This window comes from Saccopteryx bilineata, chromosome 7 (assembly GCF_036850765.1).
Source record: "Saccopteryx bilineata isolate mSacBil1 chromosome 7, mSacBil1_pri_phased_curated, whole genome shotgun sequence".
NCBI lineage: Eukaryota > Metazoa > Chordata > Mammalia > Chiroptera > Emballonuridae > Saccopteryx > Saccopteryx bilineata.
The window spans coordinates 37,597,936-37,621,708 of record NC_089496.1 but is presented as its reverse complement, the minus strand read 5'-3'; the positions used below and the strand labels follow the sequence as shown (position 1 = coordinate 37,621,708).

Genomic DNA, 23,773 nt, shown 5'->3' with positions numbered 1-23,773 from the left:
TTGTGCCTTGAAGCACGGGTTCACATTCACTCTCTACGCAACCAATAACCTGTGCTGGGTGGACAACAGACTCCTATTTCATCTCAAATGCTCTTGATTCGTTTCTTCTCCCTCAGGAGGTGTTAGCTGTACTCACTCTTCTGTTTTCCTTCTCTCTTTTATCTCACGCAGTTCAGTAAATGTTGCTTCTGCCCATCTGTTCTGTACATATAAACACCGTTTCTCTAGCTTTCCTGCCTTATACACTTTACATCTCAAGCGGTTACCTCTACAACAACATTAATAACAAAAATCTCACCCCCGCCCTCTGTTTCACACATAAGATGAGAAAACCAAGAGTGATATCACCCGTACACCAACCTCTCCAAAAGCATTACTCTTAGAATGAAATTCAATGTAATACAGACCGACCTGAGCAGTTCTCTAAGGTGCCCATACCTCACACTAAGAATCACCATAAAATCTCCCACCTCTTTAACTTTCTGCCATTTGATCCACTTCTCTTTAAGCGAGTAAAATTGAAAAATACTTCTTGTTACATTGCATTGATTCTCTTTTTCAGCCAAATGTTATCAAACTATTTCTGTATTCATTCATTGCAATTTAGTTACCTTTACAGAGGCCTTGATGGGCCAGACTGGGAATCTAACCACTAACAACAGTGTTCTGGAGGGACTCTGTGTTTCCCATTAAAATCAAGTGCGTCCAAGTCTACACATGTTAGAACAACGGTAAACAGAGACCATCAAGACACTGGAATTGCTACATTGGCACTATCTGAAAGATATTAAGTTTTATAGGTTGAATTACATTATAATTTGGATTCAGATTTTTCCTGCTTAGCTTCCTCTTTCATTAGCCTTGATGGTAACGGCCCTTTGTGTCTGTAAGATTACATATCCAGGTGGAAGTGCCGTTTCAAATGTTCCATTTGAATACAGTTGTTGTCAGTGCCTAAGTTCATTTTCCCACCATTCAAATCGCCCTGTCACTCTGTGGCTCCCCTGCGAAGCCAAGGGTGGAGGTGTGTGTCTGTTAGTGTGTGTATGTGTATGTGTGTATGCTGATGAGGTAGTGAAAAACAGGACATGGGAAAATTTTAAATATATATATAAATAGTCTAGTTTCTGGTCTAGAGAATTAAAGACCAACCCCTATACAAATTTTAAACACTAACTACTGGACATGGAGGAAGTCTTCTGCCAATTCTGTTCTTGGCCAAGTTGTTCCTATTGCTTTTACTATGTGTTTTAATGATTTCTACACATTCTATCATTAAAAAAAAAAATTTTGTCTGTGGATTCTAAATTAAATGCCTCTTTTAAATTATGCAATTTTGAAACATTAAATTTATATATAAATGAATATATAATATATATTTAAAATGCAATAGATACATCTATCTATAAAATGCAAACACGGTTTTAAGTTCATCTCAGAAAGGATTAGAAGACTAGGCGACAATTGTGATGAGCAATGCAGCTCACACAGTCTGTCTGGGAGGGTGTGGGGAGCAGGCAGTGGCCACGGAAGGAACAGGAACAGCCGGTTAGACCAGTGGTTGAAAAAGTGTAGTCTCCAAGCAGCAGTAGCATCAATTTTCAAACATCGCAATTATTGGGCCCCACTCCTGACCTACTGAGTCAAAAACTATGGGCAAGGGGCTTGTTTTGAACATTCCCTCCTAATGATGCTAATCTAATGTATGGTAAAGCTGGAGAAACTCTGGGCTACAGGGCTCTGCTAAGAGGCCTAGGTAATACTTCATCTGCTTATTCAGATTATAATGCTGATATTAAATCATGACTGGGACTAAAGACTCTGGAATAGCTTTGCTACCTCATTTCAAATAACAATCACTGTTATACCCTCCAATAATTTCCAGTTCCAAATTCAACATACAAGCTGGTGGCCTCTTGGGGGTGTGGGGTAAGACGGATGAGGCCATGAAATTCCAGAGCAGCTAATCCGGGTGTGGCACTCCACAGCATGAAACTCTTGGCAAAAGATATCCTTTTATAAACTCTGAATATAATATTACATTGGCTCCAGTCTTGGAAGTTGATTAAGACAAAGATATCAATATGCTGAGAGTGTTTTAAGTGATCTAGAAATAAATGCTCCTCTAATAACCCGAACGGAAAATTCTTTTAAAATGTGTTCACACTAAACACGTGGTTTCTGACCCCCCCCCCATCCCCACCAAAGGTGACACCCTGTTCCTGCAGGAATGGGTGTTGGCAGCATTGGTCCCAACACCACACAAGCCACACTGGGTTTGGAGGAAGCAGGTGCTGAGGTTATAATTGAATAGGTATATAGGAAACAGAAGGGACAGTAAAGAAGGGCGAGGAGGAGAAACATTCTTCCCATGTGTCAAGAGATGACGAGGAGTGACTCCCCATGCAGACAAATCTGACAGCATACAGATACTGATCGAGTCAGAAAGGCTATCAGTGTGAATGAGATGTCCATAGATGTCATATTTAATAAACAGTTACAGCTTTATAAAATTCAACCCAAATGTAACATTCGAAGCACATGACTGAAAGCCCCGTGCTCAGATAACAAGGCAAATGAAATCAGTCGCCGGGAAAGCCAAATGGATTGTGGAACAGAGGACTCGCTATAGAATAAAAATGCATTATATCCACCAATCTTCATCAGGAAAAAAGTCATCTCATGACTTAAATTTTTGGTCTGAAGCAACACAAAACAACCCCTGTCATATGAAGCCTGTTAATGGTTGAAAAAGCAATCGGACTGACCGGGCTGCACTGGCGAGCTCATCATGAGAACCGGGAGGAGGAGCGATGGGTGGGAGGTGGAGTCACGGCTTCGCGTCAGCTGGCAATGTCGGTCCACGAGTGGCTGGCAGACAACAAACCTAGAGTGCAAGAAAAATAAATGTGGATGATACAGGTTCTGTCAAACCACAAAGGAAAAGAAACTAGAGTCTCAGCTCAGCCACAACTGAACCGTGGATCTCTGAGGCAGCCACGTTAACTTCCCATGTGTCTTAAACCTTCATCTCTAATCATCTATATCAGTAATATGATCTATTATAGATATATAGACAGGTTTTATATGCACTTAATATTATTTATACATCTATTATACTTTTATCTAAAAAAAAGCAAATTTACCAGTCACACTTAAAATGCAGGAATAATGTGAACACCAAAATGAAATAATAGATGTGGCAGGCATCTATGAATAGGAAACCACTCCACATAATTATAATCAGTTTCCTATTTAGTAGTCACTGTAGTTTGCTTTTTGTTATTATTGTGGAAATTCCAAAAAAAAAAGTTTTTTGGAATTTTGAATATAAGTCTCTCATTACATAGTATTTTTATCATTGTCAGAGATTTCCTTCTAGAGATAAGACTTCTTGGCAAAGGAATTTTAATGGACTAAAAAAAAAAAGAATACATAAACCATAAACTATAAGAGTGACAGAAAACTCCCATTACAATTTCCATCTCTTCTTGAAGACTTGTGCAATCTTGTTCCAGCCAAAAGCAATAACAGCCACAGTCTTTCTAGGAGTGGCACTTACAGGATGGGCCTCTTGAAAGGAATGGAAGGGACTTTCTGCCTTAAGTTCAAATGTACTCTCACTGCTAGACATTTCGGCAAAGGAAAAGCAATTGAAAGGACAGTTTCCTCACAGTTTACTGGAATTTGTCAAAGTTTAAAAAAAGAAGAGGAAAAAGAAGAAGCTTTTAGAGTTGCACTTAATGAGTCTCTTGCAAAAATAGGATAGCCCGATTGCACTATTTTTATATACAGAGTGCTGTAACTCTTGAGAATTATACATTTCTTTATCTTGAGAACCCAACATATTTATTGTGATTCGTTTTCCCATCAGCATTTTGAAAGTGTTATTACTATTTTTTGCCCAAATGTATAAAGCAGGATATAAATACGTATTTCCTTTGAAGAACTATGTAACCTCTCTAAGCATATCTATAATACTTTAAATGGTCCCTAAATAGATATATGCTCATTATTAGAAGAGTTCAATACAGTCATTACTTGTAGCAGGCTACTTATTACATCTCTAGTGCTAGATATGCACTAAGATTTAGTAACAATAAAGTGTATATTTTTATAAAACTTCAAAATTATACTGATGTGCTTATTTTATCAACATTATTTGAAGAATTTTAATTTCCATGTTGATGAGAAAGCAATATTTCTTTTTTGTTAGTTAGAAATTAAATTTAATGGGGTGACATGGATCAACAAGAGTACATACATAGGTTTCAGGTGAACATCTCTACAGCATTGGAACTGTTGATTGCACTGTGTGCCCATCACCCAAAGTCAAGTCATTTTCTGTCACTGTACATCTGTCCCTCTTTACTTCTCTACCCCTCCAACCCCCCTCCTCATAACCACTTCACTTTTATCTATGTCCATGAGTACCAGTTTTATATCACAACTATGTGTGAAATCATATAGTTCTTAGCTTTTTCTGATTTACATATTTCACTTAGTATAATGTTCTCAAGTTCCATCCATTTTGTCACAAATAGCAATATATCATCATTTCTTATGGCTAAGTAGTATTTCTTAAAAAAAAAAAAGAAAGAAAGAAAGAAAGAAAAGAAAAAAGAAAGAGCAGTAAAGTCTTTTGATTTTTATACCAGCAAGTAGACATTCTGATATTGGCTTCTAAGTAGAAAAATGTCAATGTCATATTTTAAAGTAAAAAATCATTTGCTTTTAGACAGACCATAGTTGACATCATCTTCACATCAACCATGTAATAGATACTTGTAACTCTCCCCACACTTCCTTCAGAGATGAGGAAATTGAGTTGCTATCTGATCCTTAATTAAATAAATCAAAATTAAAACAGTAAGATTTAAATTTATAGGGTATCTGAAATTAGTGAGTGTGTAGACGTTGAGATGGTTAGTATTTTTTACCTTTTTACATTGTAGCCTGAAACATTTCATAAATATTCTTGTTGCATTTTGGTTCTCAATGACATGGTTTAATTTTAATTTTTTTTTTTTTTTTTTGGATTTTTCTGAAGCTGGAAACGGGGAGAGACAGTCAGACAGACTCCCGCATGCGCCCGACCAGGATCCACCCGGCACGCCCACCAGGGGCGAGGCTCTGCCCACCAGGGGGCGATGCTCTGCCCCTCCGGGGCGTCGCTCTGCCGCGACCAGAGCCACTCTAGCGCCTGGGGCAGAGGCCAAGGAGCCATCCCCAGCGCCCGGGCCATCTTTGCTCCAATGGAGCCTTGGCTGTGGGAAGGGAAGAGAGAGACAGAGAGGAAGGGGGGGGGTGGAGAAGCAAATGGGCACTTCTCCTGTGTGCCCTGGCCGGGAATCGAACCCGGGTCCCCCGCACACCAGACCGACGCTCTACCGCTGAGCCAACCAGCCAGGGCCTAATTTTAATTTTTATTTATTGATTTTATCAAGAAAGGAAGAGAGAGAGTGAGAGACAGGGCCATTGAGCTGCCCCTGTATGTGCCCTGACCAGAGCTTGAACTGGCAGCCTCTGTGCTTCAGGACGATGCTCTAAACAACCAAACTATCTGTCCAGGGTGGCATGGTTTGATTTTTAATTAAGAATAACAAAAAGCAAGGAACAGGCAATCTTAAAGCAACACTGAAAGATGCCTTCCATCAGAGGCATGGTTACTCTGTGCTTAAGCAAAATAATTTTAACCTATATTGCCAATTTGTACAACTGATACTTGTATATTTACAAATATAATTCAACTTAACCAATAATATCCAAGAGTTATCCAAAAACGTAAACAACCATGGTCCATGACATGCTGATTTATGGCTAGTTACATAATTGTCGGGCTTTGCCTTCTAGCTGTAGACTTGAGTTGCGAAGTTGATCTCAGAGAGAAATACGAATTCTACTTCTACAATATCATCATTTAAGTACATTTTAAAATTTAAACTACTCTTTGCCATTCAATCGTTTTAATAACTTCCTAATCATGATATATTCTTCTAACAGTATGAAAGCCTTGTTATCTGAACAATTATAAAGAAAATTAATATACATTTCTACACTGATATGTACTAGTTTCCAGCAACTGCTTCTCCATTTTTAATGAAGCACAATGAACCAAAGTTCTCATAACTATAGCTTCATAACTGAAATGATTATTTAAAGAGCTCTCCTAAAAGGTTTACAAAGTATTGATCCTCTACACAAATGTTCACACTGTGTGTGTGTGTGTGTGTGTGAGAGAGAGAGAGAGAGAGAGAGAGAGGGAGAGGGAGAGAGAGAGAGAGAGAGAGAGAGAAAGAGCATATCATTGACTACCTAAGCTTCCCTTTCCTGGTGGTTTACAAATCAACAGATTAGCAGCTCTTATTCACACCTTTTAGGGACAAAAATTGGCATAAAACTTTAGAAATGAAGCTTATTTTGAGCCGTTTGGAAAAGAAAGAGGGGTCACAAAGTTGGGAACATCTGTCAATGAGAATGAGCAATTTATTCTTAAATCTTCCCACATTTCTTTATCCAGATGGGCTTCAGAGAAAACACTGGGTTTTCTCCGCCTATCTGCATCACCTTTACAATAGACTTCAACTAGAAATAGTAGAAAACTGGCCGTCAAGTGGGTAAGTAAATGAAAACAATTAAAAAAAGAAAGAATGCTGATTGTGAGTATAGATTATTAAAGCAGATATACGCCTATGTTTTCAAGTAATAGTTTAATTTCCACATTAATTTGCTTATGCTGTAAAAAATACGTGCACATTAAAGGAGATAAACACAAGCATGCAATTGCTATGAATCTTTTACTTAGTGAGATCCAAGAATTGTTATTTTGGCTCTTGATTCTCCTCAAGCTACCTGGATCCACAAGAAGCAGCTAAGAGTCCTTGCTTCAAAATCTCACACTACACGCCAATCAGCTGCCTGCAAGTTATTGCTATAGTGTTCTGGGATACAGCACAGGGCAATGGCCCAAGGGGGGACATCCTGCGAAGTCTAAGCCTGCCTGTGCAGCCAGTGGAAGAGAGGGCAGTGTCACATTACATCGCCCCAGCCCACATTGCTCTCATTATCATTGTGGTGGTGATTCCAGAAGTCCTTGCACCATTCCACCTACATGGCTGGTTCCAGAGTAATAAATGGCAAATCAGTAGAGCTTTACAAATCACATAGGATTTGTCCAAGGGTTCTCTTCTCTGATCTTCACAACAGCCATTTGGAGTATACTGAGTAAGCCATCATTATCCCCATTTTACAGATGAGGAATTGGAGGCTTACAGAGTTTCAGGCATGTGTTCACAGACATGTGGGTGGTAAATGAAAGGGCTGGCCCTCTGACTCTTAGCCCAGTGTCCTCCTATGTCGCATCACCATGAATGGCAGGCTACTCCAGAAGAGCCACTTGAGTATCAAGACTTGTCTACCTGCTCATCCCAATTTCAATAACAACACATTGAGTTACAGGTCTTCTTTCCTTAAGACCCTATCTAACCAGTGAATACATTGAACTCAGACGACACAAAAGATGATAAAATAAACCAAAAAGTTGGAATGTCTGCAAGAATTCTCTCAGCACACGCTCTCAGATCTGACTTAGACGTCATGCTCCTGCCACAACTTTTCTGTTGGTTTTTTTTAACTGAGCTTATTATTATAATTATCGTTTTCTTCTTCCCTTGTGGGAAACTGGTATTATTTTGGATGGTGTGGCACTAAGAAAGCAGAATGCTTCTGTAGTCTATGTAGCTAGCAAAAACGACGTGTCTCTAACATATCTTCCCCAGATTTAGGGCAGGTTGTAATGCACCGTTCAGTCTGCAGGTCCTTCTCTTCATGAGAAGTAGGCTTCCTGAGCTGACTCACTTCATAACATCCACTGTAGGGATAGTTTGTAAGTGGAGTAAGACTACTGTGCAGGTTCACTGAGTGTCAGGAGGTTCCCTCAGACCCACAGTCTCTCTCTTATGCCTCAGAACCTGAAATCCTGCCATAATTTCATCTTTAGAGAAAAATATAACAACATTGCTCTTAACGTGCCATTCAATTCCACAGACGTTTATCGGCTACACACAAGACATTCCATTACCCATTATGGAAACCTCAGCTTCTATTTCATTTTCTGTTTCTTGCATTTCCTACATATATTTACCAAATCCAACCCACTGATAGCTTAAAAATACCTTTCATATCTGGGCCTTCCTTTCTGTTTCAATGCTGCCATGGCTCAAGTAATCGTTTGTTCTTGGTAATATGCTTCATCTAGCCTCCTATCTGGCATCTCTGCCTCTGGGGAACGTATGAATGAATAAATGGGTAAGTAAAACCTGGTGACCTGCAAACTCCTTAGCTGGCATTCAAGTTTCTTCATAATTCATTTCCTCCCACCCCGTTTTCTCTTCTTCCTTTCTTTCCCTCACATGAAACTCCTGTGGTTCTAGGTAAGCTGTCCTTATTCCGAGGGTGACATGCAACATCATGAACTCCTGCTGAGGCACAGGCACCAACCAATCAGAATGAACACTAAATACATAAGGTGGCTGTGAGTCCAGATTTTTTCCTGCACAATAGTGTTCTCGTTTCCATGAATTTGTGCTGCTTTTTGCAAAAGATACTATCACCTCTTCTCTACATCCCAGTTAAAATTCTCTAAGGCCATGTTCAATGAGCATTATTAACCAACCTCTCCAAGGAAATGGTCTATTTCCTCATCTATGTTCCCATTGGGTCTTATACCACACCCATACTTACACACCTTATGCAGGCATCCCCAAACTACGGCCGGCGGGCCGCATGTGGCCACCTGAAATCATTTATCCGGCCCCCGCCGCACTTCCGGAAAGGGGCACCTCTTTCACTGGTGGTCAGTGAGAGGAGCACTGTATGTGGCGGCCCCCCAACGGTCTGAAGGACAGTGAACTGACCCTCTGTGTAAAAAGTTTGGGGACCCCTGTTAATGACGGCCCTTATGTTGATGAAGTGCTTTTGTCTACCATGAGACTATATTCCTTGGTTTAGGGATTACTCTATACTCATCTCAGTAATTTCCATACCCAACACAGTGCCTGGCACATGTCGGTACACAGTAAACACTTGATAAATAAATGAATCAACAAAGGAAAAGGGTTAAACCAATGACTCTGTCATTGCCTGACTTTGGGGCAGATTCGTTTATCCAACTTGTGAGTACAGCGTTTTGAAGAACTAGGACACAGTCCTTGATTTGAATCAAAGGAAGAAAAAAAAAATATTCCAGAGTTTGGGCCACCATCTAGAAAAAGCAGACCCAGATGGGGTGGGTGACTTCTGGGTCAGCAGACACACCAGACACCCCAAAACACCCTAGGATTATGATGTCCAAGATACTGTCATTTCTTAGATCATTGGAAGAGTTCAGCTTCTCACCTTCTTATTAGCTTCAGTTTTTTTCTTCTCTAAAGGAAATTCATTTTTTTTAAACAAGCTCTACAACCTCACAATGACATCAAAATAATCAAACACTCTTTGTCCTGACACAAGAGAATGGAATGCATAGATTTAAGAATACTTATTCTTTACAATTTTAGTAGCAGAAGCAGGACTGTGCAAGCAATGCTCCTGACAAGACTTATGTTGTCCTATGGAACAGGACCCTGGAGACTCTGGGGACTGGGAAATGGATGGGTACAAATGGTAGCCACACAATGACAGTCAGGTGAGCTAACCTCCCCTAATGCCACAGAAGACACCTGGTGCTCAGAATCACTGAACACACTAGGAAAACTGGTACATCCGCTCCTTCGGTCTCATCCGGGCTCCTGGCAGTTAGTTACCTATGAAGGGACTATTGGTTTCAATCCCAGTCAGATTGCCAGACGCTTGTTGGCTTCACTCTTAAAGAATAGCTAAGAGAGGAACATGTCACCCTGAGGGCCACACACCTCCCATGCATGCTCTGTGCTTATATTTTAAAAGCAAATAATAAGCCTCTAAAACTTTTAGAAGAACCGTTTAAGCACAGGCTACATTGTAGGGTGTAATATAGAGCAGGAACGCAGCTTGGGAGGTTAGTTATGCATATATTTTGCATATTTAAGATAGGATTCAGTAGTCTACACTATAAATAAAACTCAATGGTAACATCTAAAAATACATAACATAATCAGGAATGGTCTGCTAGATATTTTATTTCATAAGAAGAAATTCTGCCAACCTACAATACCTGCACTAATAAAAACAGACTTATTTTTAATAAAGCTTGATTTTTAAAACACTGCGATTAGCCCCAGGGTCTCCAATAGTGTCTACGTAATAAAGACCATTTTATCAAAAAGCCTCCCTTCACTGATTTTTATTGAATCATCTTTGAAGTGCCCCACCTGCAACTTCCCCCTCTTGGGCAGTAGGGAACAGAGAGCCACAGACACTATTATCCCGTCTCTGTTTAAAACAAGATTCACAGCGCCCAGAAACTGCAGGACATACAAGGGTCCTTTTCAGGCACGACAAAGGGGTTGTAACAAAAAAAGAAAGAAAGAAAAGAAAAAATCTTTGTCTACCTGTAAATACACATGAGACAGAAGTCCAAAATAGAATTGTGGAAAGGAAGTAATAGTGGAAGTGGAGGCACTTGTCACAGCCAACCCCTGACACCTGCGTGGTGGGAGGGCTTTGTACCTCCTACGCTGGAACCTTCCCTGGAGAAAACCGCCCGCTCGCGGGTGATAAAAAGGACCAGCTCCAGATCGACTACACCCCGCCAGGGCGAGACCGGACCAGGTTATGATCAGCTAGCAAAACACAGATCTTTATCCATCACTGCAATGTACACTAATTTGGCTCTGTGTTTCAAACTTTAATATTAAATATATATATATATTAATGTCTGTGATTTCTTTATTTCTTTATTTATTTTTTTATTTATTTATTCATTATAGAGAGGAGAGGGAGAGACAAAGAGAGGGACAGAGAGAGAGAGAGGAGAGACAGAAGGGGGGAGGAGCTGGAAGCATCAACTCCCATATGTGCCTTGACCAGGCAAGCCCAGGGTTTCGAACCGGTGACCTCAGCATTTCCAGGTTGATGCTTTATCCACTGCGCCACCACAGGTCAGGCTGTCTGTGATTTCTTTAAAGCTTGCAACCTACCTCTTGAAACCTTGATAATCCATTCATGCAGCAAAGTGCCCATGTGAAACATCTCCCTAGCTGAGGCCTGGGAGTCAATTAACCTCTCTGAGCCTCAGTTGTTTAAACATGACTTATTTAACTTCCCGGGTCGCTGTGAGGCTCGGAGGAAATGAATGTAATTGGTGAAAAGAAGGTGCTTAAAAAATGTTGGCTGTTATTATCATTATTAGATAGAAACAGTGTTTTACTTCAGGCCAACTTCCATCCCAGGAGAAACACCGTGACACGGGCGCCTCTCGCCCCGGAACCCTGGAATGGCGTTCTGCCGCACAGCTATTAATCTTTCTCGCTCCACCAGGGTTACAACAGGGATCCAATTACTGAAGCTTTTTCCCTTTGTTCTTTTAGAAGACAATGTGCGCTCTAAGGAAAGCCGCTGCGTGATCGTTTGCTTGTGAGTATACCATTTACCCACCTCTTTCACAGATGTTCCTAACATTAAAAAAAAAAAATCACTTGGGTATTGATGGAAAGGAAATCAAGAATGTCAAAAACAGTAAGTTAGGAACAACTCTCGTTTTGTAGAAACTCGAAGAGAAACAAGAAGCACAACCCCTGGGGACTGCAGAAATCCTTCTGTAAAGGACTTGTCTATCGTTTTGACAGATCACTTTGGGAATTTTAACAGACTCCACAGCCTCTCCATCCTGAGGAGCACTTCCCTGATACTTTCCCTCACTGCTCGAGCGCTTGCTAGTGGTCAGTTCAAATTTAAGCCAGCCAAGATACATCCCCAGACATGGACAGAAAGGCCCCTCGGGTGAAGAAATGACAACAACAGAATAGCCACATGATAAGAGAAGGAAACACACTAAGTCTTGAGCCACCAGGTCCGCTGCCAAAGATGTGAGGGCGTGGGACCCTCCCCAGCAACGCCGGCGGTATCACTGACTCCTGCTGCTCCTCCGCTCCTCATCCCTTTACCTTTTCCACTCGTCTTCTCCAGGATGTCTTCCAACTGAATAGGTCATTTACTTCTTTGACCTCTTTCCAAAGCACCACTCTTCACTAAGGAGTGAAGCACCCTCCCCATCTCCCCTCTCTTTCTCCTTCTCACCGCCTGCAAAGAACTCTATTCCGAAGACTCGCCTCCATTCCATCCCTCTCTGGTTCTCTGTTCACCTACGCTTTTCCTCGTTCTCCACAGGCTCCCTCGGAACGCATGCCCACATCTAAGCATACTCTCCTCGATTTCCAGAAGACACTGACAGGTAAGAAATGAAACTTTGAACTTCACCCTATCAATTAGTAGTGAATTGTTTAACTCGTACTCACTTTATATTCAAGTTAAGATCAACCGAGGTTCATGCTATGGAACTTTGTGGGCTATATTTAGCCTGGGAGCCACAGTGCTCACCATGCTTGGATCTAACATGAACTTACTGTGCGCTCACTGTGGCTTTGTGGTACAAAGCTGAGCAGGTAGGTAGCTCAGAGCATTCCTGCCTCACAGATGTCACCTCAGGGATTCCTCGGAATTTGGTCCAAGGAGTCCCCTCAAAATGCAGCCTTTATTCAGACTTCCTGGATCACTGAGCTAAGGTATGAGAGCAAAATAACAAAACGCACAAAGAGAGATTAACGCAGTGGGGTAAAATACACTGGCTTTGCAGTCCGACAGACCTTAATGAAAACACCACATCTGTGATTTTCCTGCTATATTTTCACAGGCAAATGACTTTACCACTCTGACCTTTGGTTTGTTCACTGGTAAGTTGCTGGTTCTAATATTTCTTGCAGGACCACCAGGGATAAATGACAATATATTTTAAATACTTAGCATGGTAGTCAATACGTGAGAGATATCATTCTGATGGGGCCTCTGTGTTACAAATCGCCCCTGGAATTGTGAAACACTGCAGCCCTAATATGTATTATTATTATTATTATTATTATTATTATTTTGTATTTTTCTGAAGCTGGAAACGGGGAAACAGTCAGACTCCCGCATGCGCCCAACCGGGATCCACCCTGCATGCCCACCAGGGGGCGATGCTCCGCCTATCCGGGGCATTGCTCTGCTGCGACCAGAGCCACTCTAGTGCCTGAGGCAGAGGCCATAGAGCCATCCCCAGCGCCCGGGCCAACTTTGCTCCAATGGAGCCTCAGCTGCAGGAGGGGAAGAGAGAGACAGAGAGGAAGGAGAGGGGGAGGGGTGGAGAAGCAGATGGGCGCTTCTCCTGTGTGCCCCGGCCGGGAATCGAACCTGGGACTTCTGCACGCCAGGCCGACGCTCTACCACTGAGCCAACCGGCCAGGGCATATGTATTATTTTTAAAAAAGAAAAGAACAGCACAAGCACTACAGGAATTTGGAGAAGAGCATTTTCATTGTAATTAGGGGGAGAAAGGGAAGGTGCTACAAGGCACTAAAATGCGCCTTTAGGATATTGAATTTCATTCAAACGTGCATGGCTGGCAAAAAATGTCCTCATTTCCGGAAGTCCCTGACCTTCTAATCTCAATGAATTTGTAACTAGTTCCAAGAAACAATTTTGAAATTACCTTTGTTATGTCCTTCAACTATTTCATAATTAAAATGATCTATTTTTGTACAGTCATATTATAAAATATTTTCTGTGTTAAAATTATCCATAAAATTACCTCAGTTCTGTGCTGCATAGGATGTTGGTGGTCTGTTTTATGTCACATATTCCATTCCCAACAAGATGCAGAATTTTATACAGACTGTTTCTCAAGTACATCATGTTCCTTTACATACAAAATGATAGTTCTGGCCTGACCAGGTGGTGATGAAGTGGATAAAGCATCGGCCTCGGATGCTGAGGACCCTGGTTCAAAACCCCAAGCTCACTGGCTTGAGAGCAGGTTCATGGGGCTCATCAGCTTGAGCATGGGATCACTGGCTTGAGCATGGGATCATAGACATGACCCCACGGTGGCAGACTGAAGCCCAAAGTCACTAGCTTGAGCCCAGGGTCACTGACTCAGCTGGAGCCCCCTGGTCAAGGCACATATGAAAAAGCAATCAATGAACATCTAAGGTACTGCAAATATGAATTATAAATGAATTATAATGAATTGATGCTTCTCATCTCTCTCTCTCTTCCTGTCTGTCCCTGTCTGTCCTTCTCTCTCACCAAAAAAAAAAAAAAAAAAAGTCCTGACCTCCCACCAAAAGGGGGCGCTCTTTGGGTTACTACACTACTAGGTGGGTTGCAGCTTTTCTATCGTCTCCTGGAAGAACCATGTGAAAGATGTCCAATGAGAGTCAGAAAGGCTGTCTTTAACCAAAATGAAAATTTAACTGCTCCAGAAAGCTACCTGGCTCATGATGGGATCAAGTTTCTTGATCCTATTAGTAAAACACACTACTCAATTAAGCAAACTCAGAGCCAATCATACTAAACCTTATTATCCCTGTGAAGAATAAAAAGCAATTAATATTTCACTTCAAAAAAAAAAAAAAAACCAAAAAAATGGAGAGAAGTATCAAATGATAAAACCTGCAAAACAAGGTAACAACAATTACTGAGTATATAAATATAATCCTAGAGCTCAAAACAAGCTCTGTATTCAATCCATAGAGCATGTGTTCCCTCTGAGTGAAAAAGCCTCCTTTGAAACTGAGTATCTGTATAAAAACGAAGGGGCTAAAACAACTCATTTTATTGCAGGCAACTGCTATTAATGTCACAGAGGGGAGAGATACAGCCTTGGCTTTCATATTCCAGTCCTGCAGGAAAAAATATGCATATATACATGTATATATGAAAATAGACTGAGACAGATCAGCACATATAAATAGCTCAATGCAACATCTGTACCAGTCCTTAAGATTGTATTACAGCACTCGCTGTTGATCAGGTTGGTAAATCAAATCAGCTCCTACTTATTTAAATTGCCAGTTGCTGGGCAACCACATCTTCTGTCAACTGTCACTCACTCTTAACTTCCTAGGCAATACTCCTTTGAGAAAAAAAAATATAGTGGAAAAAAAATATTGAGATGCTTATTTGGGGCATAAGAAATGCACTTAACTTTATCTCTGAGCTTAGAGAGTCAGAGAATTGAATGATATTGAGAAAATCAACATTTTGAGTGAGTTGGAAGAGGGGCGGGGGTCGTACAGGCAGTGAAGTGGGCGAGTACCCAGACAGAAAAGTTGAGGGACTCTGTCAAAGCTTCACTTTGGAACCGGGTCCACAGGAGAGGCGTGTGTCCAAAAGATACATGCACTTGGGTTGAGGAGGGTACAGAGATAGGTGATTCTCAAGAAAACTAATGTCGAGCTATTTTATGGTCATATGCTCATCACTTAAGGAGAATAACGGTTAGAGTCACAGTAATCAACTATTCCTTGCTTCACATGCTGCCTTTTGTTCACCTTGGAGACTTAGAAGCAAAGTGCTTTTCTACCATATCATGAAAATTTCTACTATGTCGATGTTGTTTCATTTTCTTGGATGTAAATCAGCATCCATTGTTTTACTTGGTCCAAGAGTTGTTATCTACCAGTGGTACAAACCTTCTCTTCCAGGTAAGGCGGCTCCTCAGCCACGAAGCTAACATAATGCACTATCTCCACAGTTCCCCCTGTCAATGAAATTAATTCTGAATGGCCGCTCCCCGACTCTGTGGGCCTTAGTTTTGGAATTGCCTCTAAAGTTCTTCCAGGTGATAACATTTCATAAACCCTTCGATCTTTAAATTACATAGTTCTCAGTTGCAGCCTATATAAAACTGAGTCAACCGAATAAATCAAACTTGTTTGTGTAGCTACATCTCACAAATATAGAGAGAAATGTGTATCGCTAGAGACAAAGGATATTATTAAAATGTAAAATTTGCTCTGCTGCACAAACCTTTAAAAAAATAAAGATGATATCTTTATGACTTCAGGTAGGATATTATTTCTTAGGACAGAATTTGTCAACTGTGAAATGGAAACCTTTGTTCAAGAAGAGAAACTATTAAATAAAAGCGTAAAGATAATTAACACCGAGGAAAAAATATTGCAATGCAAACCAACAAAGAACAAGTAATGGGAATATTTTTAAAACACCCATAAATCAAAACAAAAAAGAACAATTTAGAAATAGGAAAAAGAATGAACAATGACCTAAAAGGGAAAATTTCAACAGTCAATTATTATCCGAAAACATGCTCAATGAAGATACCAATCACGCCTATCAGACTGAATATCATTTTTAAATCTTACAATCTTAGTGTTGGCAAGGATATGAAACAACTGAAATTCTCATACACTGTCAGAGATAGTATAAATACAGGCACCATATAGCATAGCAATTTAAAGCTATCTAGTCAAGCGGAAGATCTATCATATACCCTATGACCCAAGGTAGGCAGAATAATGCCCTCCCCCTCAAAAAAAAAAGATGTTCAGAACCTTATTCCCAGAACCTGTGACTATGTGACTTTACAAAGGGGCATTAAGATTGCCAATGGAATTAAATTTTCTAATTAAATAGGAAAGTTATCCTGGATTATTTAGGTGGGCCCAGTGTATTCACAAGAGTTCTTAAAAGTGGGAAATGGAGGCAGAGAGAGTCCATGTGACGGTGGAATAGTAACCAGACAGATGCAGAGTCGCTGGTTTTGATGACAGAGGACTAAGGCTACAATCCAAAGAATGCAAGAACACTCTAGAAGCTATAAAAGGCAAGAAATTAATTCCCCCCAACAGGATCCATAAAAAACACAGCCCTGCCAACATCAGTTAATAATACAGCAATTTTACTCCTAGGGAAATTCTCTCACATGTCTTTTTGGGCAAAGTCACAAGAATGTTCACAGTGAGATTATTTAGAACAGAAATTTTGGAATTTATCTTCATCATCAGGAGAATGGATATATGAACCCTTTGGTAATCTATGAAACAGAATAGTATATAGTAATTATCATATTGAACCTAGAGTTATATATAACATGGATACAACTCAAAACTTAGGGTAAATTAATAAAATAAGCTAAAGCATGATTTGTATAATATACCTTTTTTTTTTTTTTTTGTCTTTTTCTGAAGCTGGAAACGGGGAGAGACAGTCAGACAAACTCCCGCATGCGCCCAACTGGGATCCACCCGGCACGCCCACCAGGGGCAATGCTCTGCCCACAAGGGGGCGATGCTCTGCCCCTCCGGGGCTTCGCTTTGCCATGACCAGACCCACTCTAGCGCCTGGGGCAGAGGCCAAGGAGCCAGCGCCTGGGCCAGCTTTGCTCCAATGGAGCCTTAGCTGCGGGAGGAGAAGAGAGAGACAGAGAGGAAGGAGGGGGTGGGGGGTGGAGAAGCAAATGGGCGCTTCTCCTATGTGCCCTGGCCAGGAATCGAACCCAGGTACCCCGCACGCCAGGCCAACGCTCTACCACTGAGCCAACCGGCAAGGGCCACCATTTTTACAATGGTTCAAAAAACATACTAAAATGATATGATGATATTTGTGAATAAATACCATATATTATAATTAAAGAAATAAATGAATGGGAATGACAAACAGCCTACTCAGGATATGACTATCTCAGAGGAGTGAGTGAATTTACAGAATGTTTCAAGCATGTCTTAAATGCTCTATTTCATGAAACAAAAATACGAAGTCCCGCGGTAAATAACACAGAAAGTAAAGGTCTGTCAAGTCCAGAGCGAGTAGATGACAATTAAATGTATTATTCATATTTTTCTGTACTACTGAAATCTTTCATAATCAAAAAAATAAACAACATATTCTCCAAAGATGTGTTTTTGATGTGTCCACTGGCAACCGGGCAATTGATACTTCCCAAGTTCACAGAAAATGATCTCACCCAAGGAAGTCTCCCTATTAACTTGCCAATTAAAAGACAAAAATACCAAAAAAGCAAATATCAATATTTGACCCAATTTTTGTCACCTTCCAAATGTACACTGAAACAAGCAGATTTTTATTTTTCTGTTTATTTTAAGCAATTTCACCTCCCATCTGAAAGTCAAGAAGTCATTCACATTGGGAGGATTTTTTCTGCATGTCTGCAAATAGGCACACCCCAAGGTGAAGGAGTCTTTTTGTAAGTGGGTATTTATGAAATGGACCATAAGAAATATACTGTCACCTTTCAAACAAAAAGCAGGATGGCTCATTTAGAAATACAGTGTTTAAATAAGTTGTTAAATAAACAAAACAATTTTCTACTTACCATTATCAAACCCCACCATCAATAAGGATTAATAAGCCTATTAGCTCTAGACACGAATATTGAGAAAAATAGATATAAGTCTACTTTTTGTGGTTTAATATTGTTTCTTTATTATTTAAACTTCCATCAAACATGTTTCAATTCCTATTCCTCTCTTAAGTGGCAAGGTCTGTCTAATGCCCTGAGGGCATTATGAGATGATTAGGAAGTGACTTTTCCGTTTCTTGGGAAAATGTAAAAAAAAATGAGGGGGTTTTCCACTTTAACTGCTTTTCCTCATGAATGGAAAACTTTAACTCTTCCTCTAGGAAGCAGTCACAACTCAAAATATTGGCACTAATTTGTTTTTGCCAACTTAAATATATAACATGGGTAAAAGTGGATTCATTGTATTACAAACCATTGTCATTCAAATAAAGCCTACTTCAACTCTCAACCAGGCAAGCCCCTTGTCTTTTAAGCCTTAGAAAATTAAATGGATTATATTTAGTTCTGGGTGGCACACGATTTAATTAATACCTGTGCCTTCCAAAACACCAACCACAAACAAAAGGCAGTAATACCAGCTCTAAAAAAAAAAAAAAAAAGATGTTTCTTTGTTTTCCTGACCAAGCCAAACCTGAGTCCAAGTATATATATGCCTCAATCAACAGTAGTGAATATCAGAAACGAGGGTTGCCGTATTACTATGCCTAAAATAAAAGATAAACATTCCACTCCGGTTTACTTTAATTTATATAATACTATTGAGGGTATTAACGGAATAAGAACTATTTCCTAAGAAATAATGACTTAAGAAATATTCCAGCCAGATATGATTTTTTAATCAAACCTTGTCTCTTTAATTAATGCCCTGCATTTATGCAGAGCATGACTGTATTTTGCATTCCAGAATCACTTGACGGAGTTATTCAATAAGAGCCTTTTCCTATCTTGATCTTCTCTTTTTTCTGTTTCTTGTTGCTTCAATCAGTCAGCTGAAGACCCTTCTTTAGGTGGATCCATATTCTTATACACTGTCTATGTGACGTGATCCCTTCTCCAGAGAAATGTCATCCCATTTTCCATCCAATTCTTCTGAGGTCTTCCTTCTCTGGCTAGGATCATTCCTCTCACTGCTCTGAGGCTGGGCTTCCTAACCTTCACACAATAACGATCCCTGAAACTTCCTGTCTGCTTTTCTTTCCTTTAGAGGAAATTCCCCACTGACCTCTCATAGATCACCTGAACATATCCCCAAAGACCCACCAAATTCATTCTATGGACAAATAAACTGGAATCATTTAAAAGATGTTCTCTGCATTAGTTGAGATATGCCTTTCTATAAATTCTGTTTACTGGACTACTTCATTCAGTCTCCTGTGGGTGGCCCAGAATCTCTATTACATCATATGTTCATTCACTTACTTGAATGCTATTATATTTTCTTCAAATCTTAATTAAATACCCTCTATTCCTTCAAATAAGCCATCATCTCTAACACCTTTAGCCCCATGAGTACGCACAGTTCTCACTACCAATACATGTTACCCAGAGATAGGATTGGTTTATGCCTGGATAATAGATTGGCATTTAGAAAATAACACTGCCCTTCCCAGCTCAGCCTAAAAGCACACTACTGCACCCAATCCCATTACATCACCCAGGGTTTATTACTTGAAATCATTTATCTCCATGAGAAATTACCTTACTTATTCATTGCTTCTGTTGTGTCTGTCTCTACTGTCAGACCACAAACTCCATAAAAGTAAAGGTGATGTCTAATTTATAGGAACCAGAAGACAGTGTCTGGCATATGACAGATCATCCATAGATACTGTTGACTGTTCAAATAAAAATCTACTTAAAATATTGCTTCTCAATGTTTTTCGCCTGACATATATTCAGGATCACTAACTGATCCAAATCACACAATGCCTAAGTGCTGACCATAAATTAAAGAAACATAAAATAAGGGACACTTAAGTCTTTGAGGACAGGGAGTGTTCCCAAGATGACAAGCTGGGTTCTACAGGAGGAACAGGGAGATATCGCTCAAAATATATACATATGTATAGTAAACAAGCAGGACTTCAGCGTGTTTCTGGTTCACATTTTTAGCCTTCGGAATGCTTGAGAGTTCAAGGAGGTTGGAAGAAAGGTATTATAGGGACAGGGAAGAGAGCATGTGAACATCATGGAATTAAGAAAAAGACAATCTAGGAGCTGCCATTGACTGACCGACGTGATGACCGAGGAGAAGATGGGAAGGGGAAAGGCAAGAAGGGAGGCCAGGGAGTTATCAGGGCAAATCCTGAAAAGGATTTGGGAGGCACTAGAAGAATTTACACCAGAATATGGCCTAGTTGGGCCTAATAGAGAAAAGGAGTATATTACTTCAGCTCAGCGTTACAAAACAAATTTAAAAGCATAGCAACGTGACTCAAGCCTGGCCAGTCAGGGTCTTTCCTTGGGAAGAATGTTCTCTCCTCTGTGACCACCAAGCATATTGAAGAGGCGGGGATAACTGGGGACAGGGAGATGGGGTCAGAAGCTACAACGGGATTCCAGATAGGAGATGGAGGGAGACTGGACAAAGTGACGAGAGTAGGGTCGGACCAGGGAGAATGGAGCACAGGGACACGCAAGGAGTTGGGACCCACAGGGCCAGCCAGGGCAGGGAGGAGTGAAAGGGAAAGTCAGATGAGCCCGCGCCGTCTTCTTCTTCTGTTAATGGAATTATTTTGCTTTTATTATTTTACTTATCCATTAAAGTTTGCATGCAGTATTATTTTGTATTTGTTTCAGGTGTACAACATAGTGGTTAGACGGTCAGTAGTTCCCAAAGTGATGCCCCCAATATTTCAAGGACCGACCAGAAGGAGGTCCCATCACAGAAATCAGGAAAAAGGAACGAGAAGTGGGCAGCTCGGCAGATCGCGCTTTCCCTGAACTGAGGGAGGCAGACACATAGACACATCAACACGTGACGGTTCTCTCTGAGAACTGCTCTGTAAGGGGGTTTTCACTTCTCCAGCCTTCTTTAATTTCTGAGTTTTCTTTAAAAATGTATTATTCATAAATAGAAATTTTTTTTTCAAAAATATTCAGTGTCGTTATTTGATTTACTTCCCACTGAAGAGTGTAAAATTCATTAAAATCAAAACTAGGTATGACGTATAGATACATTTAGCAGTTTAGAGATTTTTTTTTTTTTTTGCCTAAATATAACCAGCAATAAAGAACTATGACACTACCAGGTGATTCATGTCAACCTGGGCTTCTTTTCCTCTTCTAATGAGGTTATCTGCCACAGGCCACAGAATTTTTGTGTAAGGCGTCCTATTAGGGCATGTCACGCACAGCCATGGTCTGCACCAAATTAATACGTGAAACAAAAGGGACACTCACTTCCTATGAACTAATTATGTTGCTTTCAGTTTTTCCTTCATTAGAGCAACAACACATCTTACATACTAAACATCTTGACACGGTAATTTAAACAGATCCTACCATTCTGCTAATAAACAGGCTTTCATGATAATCAGACTGACCATGGGCATTATATTATAGACAGTATTTTCTCAAATGTGTCAATTCGTCAGCTGTGTGGTTAGGATTAACAAGTAACCCCATCTCCGGATTTCTTTGAGGAATTTTCCTTCCAGGTTTCAAAAAAGAATTCTTAGTAGTATTTGTTACGAAATGCAAATCTGCCACTGCAGAGACTTAATTGACTTATTCAACAGTAGGTCTTGGGAAAACACCAGTTCACAAAAGAGAAGGTAGAAATAACTCCCACCTCATGACGCTGACATTTGGGAGAGCAAACAGCAGGGAAGTCTCTTCACTAGGTAGCCACCAGTCTGTGTGCTCTAAAGAGTGGGATTAATGGATGCCGGCAGGACTGAACATGCCCAACAACTAAACCCAGTGCTTCTGTGATGCTGCTGATCTAATGGAAGATTCTAAGGGAAGAGGCCCTATCAGCTTGGTGCGATGTTTGCTGCTGTAAGTATACTCCACAGACTTGGAGGCAAAAAGACCTGAATCACAAGACAGAAACATAAAGCTGAATATGCTTGACCCACTAAACCCCACAGGATGGAGGCTGACTGCTCTACCTTAAGGGAGGTCAACTTCCACAACGCATGCGCCACCCGAGATGAGGGTCCTGGAAGAGGCACGTTGGGAAGCTATCAGACTGGCCTTGGATGGCAGGTCCCAGGAAGGAAACTGCATGGCTAGATGTCCCTCCTGCTAGGAACACAGAAACAACTAGGGAATTAACCAAACTCTACTTCTCTCACATGATGAAAGCAGGACAGTAAGTCTATGTGGTGATGTTGACCTCATCCCAGTAACAACAGAATTGACGGCTCATTGGTTAGGGCAGTGCCAAGGCTCCAATGTACTTAATCTCCAGTGTACGTATTTTTTCAATGGGGAGAAAAACCTCACGTATAAGAATAAGAACAAGCCCTGGCTGGTTAGATCAGTTGACTAGAGCATCATCAGAATATGCCAAGGTTGCAAGCTCGATCCCCCTTCTCGGCACATACGGAAAGCAACCAGTGTGTTCAACACTGAGAGGAACAACAAATGAATGCTTCTCTCTCTCTCAAATCAATCAAAGAATTTTACAATCAACCAACAAATGCATAAATAACTAACAACAAATCAATGTTTCTCTCTTTCTCTCTCCCTGTCCCTTCCCCTCTTGCTAAAGTCAACAAATGGCAGGGAGGGAGGGAGGGAGGGAGGGAGGGAGGGAGGGAGGGAGGGAGGGAGGAAGGAAGGAAGGAAGGAAGGAAGGAAGGAAGGAAGGAAGGAAGGAAGGAAGGAAGGAAGGAAGGAAGGAAGGAAGGAAGGAAAGAAGAACAGCCAACAGCCAATGGAGTCGGAAGGGTGCATAAGATTGATGATTTTGGAAGCACCTTATATTTTAAAAATAGTGTCATTGGATCAAATTAAGTTATTTCTCCAGGCCACACTAAGATACTTTTTTTTTTTTTTTGCATTTTTCTGAAGCTGGAAACAGGGAGAGACAGTCAGACAGACTCCCGCATGCGCCCGACCGGGATCCACCCGGCATGCCCACCATGGGGCGATGCTCTGCCCACCAGGGGGCGATGCTCTGCCCATCCTGGGCGTCGCCATGCTGCGACCAGAGCCACTCTAGCGCCTGAGGCAGAGGCCACAGAGCCATCCCCAGCGCCCGGGCCATCTTTGCTCCAATGGAGCCTTGGCTGCGGGAGGGGAAGAGAGAGACAGAGAGGAAGGCGCAGCGGAGGGGTGGGGAAGCAAATGGGCACTTCTCCTGTATGCCCTGGCCGGGAATCGAACACGGGTCCTCCGCACGCTAGGCCGACGCTCCACCGCTGAGCCAACCAGCCAGGGCCTAAGATACTTTTAATCCCTTCTATGGCCCCTAATATATGCTTGCAAGGGATGGAGAAAGGGGGGAGACCCTTAGAGATATGG

General features: G+C 41.0%; 1 protein-coding gene across 4 annotated transcripts in view; it reads right to left on the bottom strand.

Moving 5' to 3' along the window:
* HDAC9 (histone deacetylase 9) overlaps positions 1-23,773 on the bottom strand; it is a 967,189-nt gene that overhangs the window by 885,574 nt on the left and 57,842 nt on the right. For all 4 annotated transcript variants that reach the window (XM_066238685.1, XM_066238688.1, XM_066238687.1 and 1 more), the window contains exon 2: positions 2,769-2,887. In XM_066238685.1, coding sequence (XP_066094782.1) covers positions 2,769-2,887 — 119 coding nt within the window. The remainder of the gene's footprint in view (positions 1-2,768; positions 2,888-23,773) is intronic.